The 8,021-nt window shown below is 32.3% G+C and overlaps 1 protein-coding gene and 1 non-coding gene across 3 annotated transcripts; both read right to left on the bottom strand.

Moving 5' to 3' along the window:
* Positions 1 to 1,677: 1,677 nt before the first annotated feature.
* On the bottom strand, positions 1,678 to 1,751 carry TRNAT-AGU (transfer RNA threonine (anticodon AGU)). The gene has a single exon. It is a non-coding gene; the product is annotated as a tRNA-Thr (tRNA).
* Positions 1,752 to 3,553: 1,802 nt separating this feature from the next.
* Positions 3,554 to 7,791, bottom strand: LOC108332035 (uncharacterized). 2 transcript variants are annotated; one of them, XM_052871731.1, is made up of 7 exons: positions 7,352 to 7,791; positions 6,803 to 7,014; positions 4,700 to 4,979; positions 4,361 to 4,446; positions 4,169 to 4,260; positions 4,044 to 4,082; positions 3,554 to 3,945 (listed from the first exon to the last, which is right to left on the bottom strand). In XM_052871731.1, exons 1-7 carry the CDS (start codon positions 7,622 to 7,624, stop codon positions 3,917 to 3,919), a joined length of 1,011 nt encoding a protein of 336 aa, XP_052727691.1. In that variant the 5' UTR covers positions 7,625 to 7,791; the 3' UTR covers positions 3,554 to 3,916. The 2 variants fall into 2 exon arrangements, with proteins under 2 accessions (XP_052727691.1, XP_017422619.1); XM_017567130.2 differs by having other exon boundaries at positions 3,554 to 4,082; positions 7,352 to 7,789.
* Positions 7,792 to 8,021: the final 230 nt, after the last annotated feature.

Below are 8,021 nucleotides of genomic sequence, written 5' to 3'. Positions count from 1 at the left end.
ATGACTCTTTCAAGTCTGATCACTGGGTACCAAGTTGTTCTAACTCAGACGTCACCTTCAAGTTTCTTTCCAATATGCATTATTTGAATATAAGCTTTGTATTATTAACTCAGCTAAAATATGCATAGAATCCACCGACAAACATATATGTTGATGGAAAGACAGGGTGACTTTTGTAGGTTTGCCAGTAAACATCATCTTGAAGCTATATAAAGTAAATTCTTATTCATTATCAGCAATTGTTGGAACAAGTTGAACCAAAAATCAGAATGAGGGGTATATATGAAGCCATGAAGTGGAAAAGTTATCACTGTGTGCAACACCACAGAGCTGTGCAAGGTTGAGTCAGCGCAGCATCTTGGTTGCGCCTTTCTTTCAAACATGTTGAATGCACAAGCAAATCCACCTGACATATCATATATTGAAGTTGCATATATTCTACCCAATAAGCTTTAAATTTGAGGAACAAATAAATATTGAATTTTTCATGTGCCCTTTTGAAAAAAACAAGAAAAGAATGTTAAAAATGAAGAAAAGATAATGTTGGTAAAGAAAATAGAGAGAAAGTATGATAAGAGAGTGTATGGGAAGAGTCTTTTTCTCCATGTCATTCCAGTCGGAGCAATGATAGGTTTATTTGTGAGTGTTTGGTGATCATGTGATGGAACAATATGATTGCTAAAAGTCAAAAACCAAGTTACAATTAAAGCCAAAATAATTGGACGATGTGTGAAGGTTACGTACTATGATTACACATTTATTTTTGTTACATATGTACCAATGAATGAAGTACTCTTTTTTACTTCTTCATCATTCTTACCACAAAACTTTACACATTTTATCTCATTCACTTGGGTCCCTTAACAAAGACCATTCCATCTCCTTTTCTTTACCATCACTCTGCCCTTCATTACTCATATATTATACAGATAGTGACCCATCGCCAAAATTCAAATAAACATATCCAAAAAATAATACCATTTTTGGTAGTAGTTGTGTTCATTCAATAATCATACAAAACTATCCTTTTAATAGTAAATAAATTAAATTCAATTTCTATTAAGTAGGGTGGTTTGTACTTTTGTATTAATTGTATTATAATTAGTTTAATTTTAATTAAAAGCAATTTATATACTAATTCATTTCAAAACTATTAAAATATATATTTTTAAAGTGACTAATATATACTTTATCTAAATAAATGCGTCATTTTACCCAGAAAAAAAAAAAGAGCTTTAGAGTTCTTTTGGACAAGTTTTTTTTAACGACTTCAACACGAGAAACATAAATTTTATTTTCTATACGTTAAAAAAATTAAAATTAGTATAGAACATTGATTTTAACTTATGGAAAATTAATTTTATTTTTATGAAAAAATCGTTAAAGAAAAAAATTTGTTCAAAATATCTAAATAAGATATTAGTCTTCTTACCCGTGGAAAAAAATAAATAAAGCAGGGGAAAATAGTAAAGTTGACCAAATTTTATTTGTTATATTGAGGATTTTACGTTGTTAAGTCATAAATAAATTATGTACAAATCTTACATCTTAAAATTATTTTAGTGGTAGCGTAATTGGGCCAAAGCCCAAAACACAAAAAAAATATAATTAACAGAAAAGTGTCCGAAAAATGGATAAAAGCAATATTTTAAAAATATTCAAAAACAAATCATTATATGCTCTCGTTGAGAGTCGAACTCAAGACCTCCCGCTTACTAAACGGGTGCTCTAACCAACTGAGCTACGAGAGCTTGCTAATAATTGATATCCATATAATTATTTATAATAAATTTAACTCATTTCTAAAAGTGCCTTATGGGGTGATAATACTATATCGGAAAGTTAAATAAATTCCCTAAAATAAAAAAAGCCATGTGAAACTTTATTTTACCATTGATTAATTAAAATCATTTAAGACAATTATTTTAAAAATCAATAAATATAACATTTATGATCATTTGTGATTGGATTACAAAAATCAATAAATCATAATTGTTCTCTTAGCTTCACTTTATGAACTATAAAAGTTCCCCATAAGAGCCACAACAACAAAAAATCTGAAGTAAATATATTCATAGATAACCCTTGAACTCTTCAAGCATAAAAATAGTTATTCTCGAACATATTCTATATAGATAATGTGCACAAGGATAGTGTTTTTTTTAATCTTCTCTGTTTTTCTTGTCATTTGCACAACTTAAGGGAAGATTATATGGACTGTAGAAATCTTTCATTCTTCATTATATATCTTAAAATTTTGTGTTTGAACATACTTTAGTTCTATAATCTATAAAATCAATTTTTAATGCAATATTTTTCTTCTTTTTAGCTTGAATTTAGATATATTTCTATAGTCTCACATTTTGAGTTAGTAAAATGGGCAAGTCAATAACATGTTTTAAAGCGTAATGTAGAACAGAATTATACGCCAACAGTTTACCATAATAATTTCGAGCGTGATAAGTATATAAAAACTACTCTTAAATGATTCATGTAATAATATTAAACTTTGGATTTAGAATATTTATGATGCAAAATATATTGGTACAAATTTATACTAATAATCTGGTTGGCATCTTTCATAAGATTCTTATGTTCACTATTGGTTCTTACAACTTTTTGAAACCTTGATGTTTGCAAAATACCCAACTCCTACTTATATACCTTTGAGGTCACTGCTGGATGGAGGAAGTTTCATTAATTCGCATATTAAATGTTATTTGAATTTTCAAATTGTTATTCAAAATACATTTACTATAGTCTGCATAATAAATAGGAATATCAGAACCTCTATTTGAGTCATGATAAGTTGGTGTAAAAAGGAAAAAAAATTACGTGATAAACTATAATATATGAATAGGATATACAACGAATTGAAAACAAAAAAACAAGATAAGTTGTGTACGAAACTAACTAAAGAAAATGTGCATGCAAGACACAGGAATTATAAAACTTTCTGCATTGAAGTTAAAGTTTAATCCAACTATTATGGAAAACAAAAAAAGAATTGAACGCCAAAATTTGGAGTTGTGAATGCGAAACTTGAAGTGAAGAAAAACCCTGTGATTATTACCAATGAATATCAAAACAAGAAAATCAACTGTGCTAGTTCAATAAGAGAAAATTTTAAATGATACATTTTCAATTATTGACAAAAATTGATTAGAATTTACACCTTAAATATTTTGAAAGATCTTCAATCTATGCTCCTTTTGAACTCTCAAGAATGTAACATAATTGCTTATGACTAAAAGGTAGTTTAGATAAATTTAGTCCCACTTTTACTTACAAGTGATCCAGGATTTGGTAACAGTCATAACATACGAAATCATTAGCAAAGATTATCATGCATGTACATGCATGGAATATAAATAATGTTACCAATATTTTTTCCTGTCATGATTTTTACTTCAATGGCATGATTCGTCACAATCAAACTAGATTCCACACACCATAAAGAGGTTTATTATGGGACAAATATGTTGGCATCATTAATAATAGACATGTATCAGGTGGTATATTAATTGGATCTTTCAGCCATAATCAGGATAACAGACATAAAAAAAAAGCTTAAATTTTGTTAATAATGTTCTTTTTTGCATCCGTATGAAATCAGAAGCAGACCCTTCAATCTGAAAGGTGTATATAGTTTTCAATACCTATTCTCCCCTTACTGAAGCAGTGACCCTGGTGTTCTATTTAGGAAAACACAAGTGATTCAGGCGTTTGTGAGCATATGGAAAAATAACTGTTAATTTAATGGACAACACAAATATACTGGCAGGGATTACATAAACTGGTATTAGGAAGTTGGGCTGCTTCTGTTGAGAGAATCTCCGGTCATCTCAAATATGTATAATGAGTCATGAAGTAATTGTAATCAGGATGATTGACTCGCAATAGCCTAAGCCAGTTTTCAGCAGCCCGCGACAGAGAGTTCGCTTTCTGACATTCAGAAACTCCGTCAGGATCCCAGACAGAAATTTTAAACTTGTGTGAGGCAAGCCCGAAGATTGGTAATGATAGCTTCGATATGTCCCTACCTCTTGAATAATGATTATGTAGCCCATCAGTATTTGAACCTGATTCAGAGATTACACGTGTTATAGTTGATGCCTATTTACAAACATTTAGCATACACAGAAATTATACAGACAACAAGACATACTTTGCAGAGCTGTTGACAGGGAATGGTATGTCAGGAAGCAAGCACTCAGGCTCTGTAATGTTGGACCAGTAGGTATTCTGTATATTGGGTACCTTTAAAAATACACAGCAACAAATAATTTTAAATTAGTAATTACAACAGGCATTGTCCAACCACAATAATTAGAAGACCAAGAGGATGAGAAAAACATACCACGCAAATGAAACCCAACTTGCAGGGGAAAGATCACAGCTCCAGTACGTTTTCAACTCTGGAAATTGTCGTTCAAGATCAGAAATCTGAGTCAAGCAATATGAATACTTGTTAGGATTAAAAAGAAAATATGATCTATTTGGTTAAATTTTTTTCCCATAAGCACTTACAGAAGAAAATAAGAAAAAAATGAAACAAAGTCATTCACAAGCTAAGTTAGCTCACGAAAAGTTAGTTTCATCTTTCCTTTTATTTTATTTAGATAAAAGTGCTACGAAAAAAATTATCCAAACAAACACACAATCTAATATGTAAGTCCAACAAATGATAACATCTTGCCTTGGTTGCTAATGGCTCACGATTATAAGGTGACTCATGCTCAAAGAATTCAAATATAAGCTGACCAGGAGGGTTGCAGCTCTCAGTCTCATCACTTGATGAACCCATGAAAGGTTTACCTTGTGAGACCCTTTCCAAAGCATGATTGCTTGCATCCAAAACATTAAGATGATTCCTACTGCTATGAACACTCTTAGCTCCTCTTTCATGACAATAGCCACTGCTGCTGTCACTACTTGTCTCTCTAGCTGATTCAGAGTCACTTTCTTGACTGGGTTTCCTGGAAAAAGATGAAAATTAGAATGACATTGTTACATATCATACTGTGTCATGTCTTTAAATTCAGCTAAAATGGTAAACTGGTCCTGGAAAGGGTAGATCATGACACGTGCAAAAAGGGAAATGATTTGGTTCCTTGATCTGAACTCCTAGCATTTAAATGATTGTGTTTATGAGCATAAAACTGTAAGATAAATTTGTATCATATTGAATATTGTCTACAACTTGCTAAATGTAATATATTAAAATAGGCAACTAGTAGTAGACACCCAGAAGGCTACTATGAGTAGCCGGACAAAATAGCATCAAAGTTATAACACGTAAAAATACTACTAACAGTACATTTTATAGAGCTGCAGAAGGTGATGAACAATACAGTAATATGCTCAATTCTTATGTCTCTTAGAGAGATAGATCACACATTCCTGATTGGAAAATATATTACCAGCTTACTCAACCATTATAAAATTGTACACAAGTTGATGTATCCACCAGACATTGGCAACTTGGCCTAGACGATTCAATCATGCACTATACATGCATAGCATGTGAGTTCTTAAGCTACTTACTTAGCCTTTCCTCCCACCTCATGTTATCCTTCAACACTCAGTAATGGGAGAATATTCTCTCTACCTTGCCAAAGGCATCTCCATAGCGCAATAATCAGAAGCCAAGCCAAAAGTATTGATATATACTTTTATATGCAAAGCCTAGATACTCCTAAACAATGGCAAAGCTTAGGTGTCTTACCCATATCATGTCCAATATGAATACGCACATGATCCTCCTAGATATGAATCCAAGAAGTATCTTTTATTTTCAAGAAAGAAAAACTACCAATTAATATTCTTGAGATATGAATCCAATGCTTAGAATAGGACCAAACCTGACTTTATACAGTAAACAGTAGGTAAAATATGTTGCAAACTTCTTTAGAGTAGGACTAATGACTTTTGTTACATCCTAACTTGAGTTTGGGGAAAATAAGTAATCTTGTAACATGTACAATTGAAAGTTAGGCAACTGCGGCTTTGTAACTTTTCCCACTATCATAAGCATTATTTTCAGAATGCATGATCACCATCTTCCAATATAGTTATGTATTAATTGGAAATGCTCAACCTCTCTTCACATATATTTTGCATTTATGTGAAGTATTTTTTAGCTCAAGTTCATTTATCTAGGTTATATCTTTGAATTTTGAAGAATATCCTGCATTCTCATATCTGTTTGTATAATATACTTGTCACATATTTGTATAACATCCTTGTCATATAATGTATCCAGATTTCATATATTTTTATTCACTATAGCCACCCCACACAAGCAAATACAGCACTAAGATATTTAAGAACAAATCAAACACTAACATAAGAAAAATCAAGCAGGGCTAACATGGGCATTAATTTGTGAACTAATTGATCAATTTGTAGACAAAAGTGAAACTTTGCTTCAGTCTCATTAAATTCTGCCTTAAGTTGTTAGAAACTTGAAAGAATATTTATCCATGCATCAAAGGACTCCAAGTGATAACGTCAAGGTCTTAGTGGATAATTGGAACTCCATTTACTCATCATGCATAATAGAAATGCATTACAAAATCTTCCTTGACATCTAAAATGAACAGTTTCAATTCACCAAGTCATACCAAAAGTAAATTGTACAAGACATCAACTAAAAAAAGTACTGATTTAAGAACATTTAAAAGTTAAGAATAAAAGTCAATTGATCACCAATCATGGAAAGGTACATCTATAAACAAAAAGGAATCCAGTAAAAAATTTAAGATCCAATTTAGAGCCAAAATGTTTAACACGGACATACCTCAGTCTAGTGGAGGGTTTTGAAGGATCGATATACAGCTGAATGGCAGATAAGGAGACATTATAATACTGTGTCACGGATTCACTCCCATTCAACACTATAGGAACACCAGCCCCATATGCACTCCATTCCTTAAAAGACTCCCACAAGTCTCCAAGCACAAAATATGGATGCAATTCAGCTTCCCTAGTTTTCCATTTCCTGGAGTTGGTCTGTTAATTTCCACACAAACAAAATCCACCCAAATAAGCAGTGCGTCATTGAAAACAAACTAAACAACATTTCACACTGTACTAGTTTGTTTTGCAACAATCAATCTAGGGTCACATCAGCGCAAGCCATAAATTACAAAAACTAAACTACAAAACCACCATGGCATTCATGATATGTCTACATTGACTAACCAAACATCCTACCTATTCATTCATTCACCCACTAAATAAATAAATAAAAAGGTCAAATGCTGCTACTTCACTGCAAATTAAATAAATTTAACACCTCCACCTTTATAATGAGTAACTAGAAAGGAGAAATATACTCTGATTTTACCTTGGGAAAATATTGGGCGGGAACAAAGGGCGTGATATGCTCCAACAATCGATCCAAATTGGACATATCCGATGTGGCACGAGAAGAAATCGAACAATCGGAAGAGGAACCGGGCCTGTTCTCCGAGGAAGTTCTGGACAACGAAGACCTTTGCTGCTCCTGCTTCTCTCTGTGTTTTCGCAAGGGCGGCGGACTGTAAAAACGGTTCTCACCGAGATGGCGATTACGGTTTCGGTTTCCACCGGCGATGGCGGCGCCACCAGTGGCCGACATTGACGCAGTGGTAGGCGGAACGATGGTGATTGGGAGAAGAAACGACAAGTTTGGGTTTAGGTTAAGTTTGAAAGTGAGGAAGAGAAGAGAGTGCGAATGTGAACTGCAAACAAAGGGTTTTATTATTTAGTGTCTCCAAGTGATTGCGCACTTCACCCTCAGCCTTTCTAAGATCATTTAACTCTCAAGTCTTCCCAACAACAATCTTCTTTTTCACTATTATTTTCTTGTTTATTATAAATAAATTTACCAATTTTCATTTTGTTTTTTCTGTACCAACTAAAGAACATGCATGTTTTTTTTTTTTTCTGATCGCATGTGTACACTTTTTAATATAAAAAATAAAATTTTGAAAAATATATATAATTTATAAAAGCAAAAAAAATATATGATTATT

This window comes from Vigna angularis, chromosome 1 (assembly GCF_016808095.1).
Source record: "Vigna angularis cultivar LongXiaoDou No.4 chromosome 1, ASM1680809v1, whole genome shotgun sequence".
Taxonomy (NCBI): domain Eukaryota; kingdom Viridiplantae; phylum Streptophyta; class Magnoliopsida; order Fabales; family Fabaceae; genus Vigna; species Vigna angularis.
The sequence above is the reverse complement of the archived record's forward strand: the minus strand, read 5'-3'. Positions and strand labels throughout refer to the sequence as shown.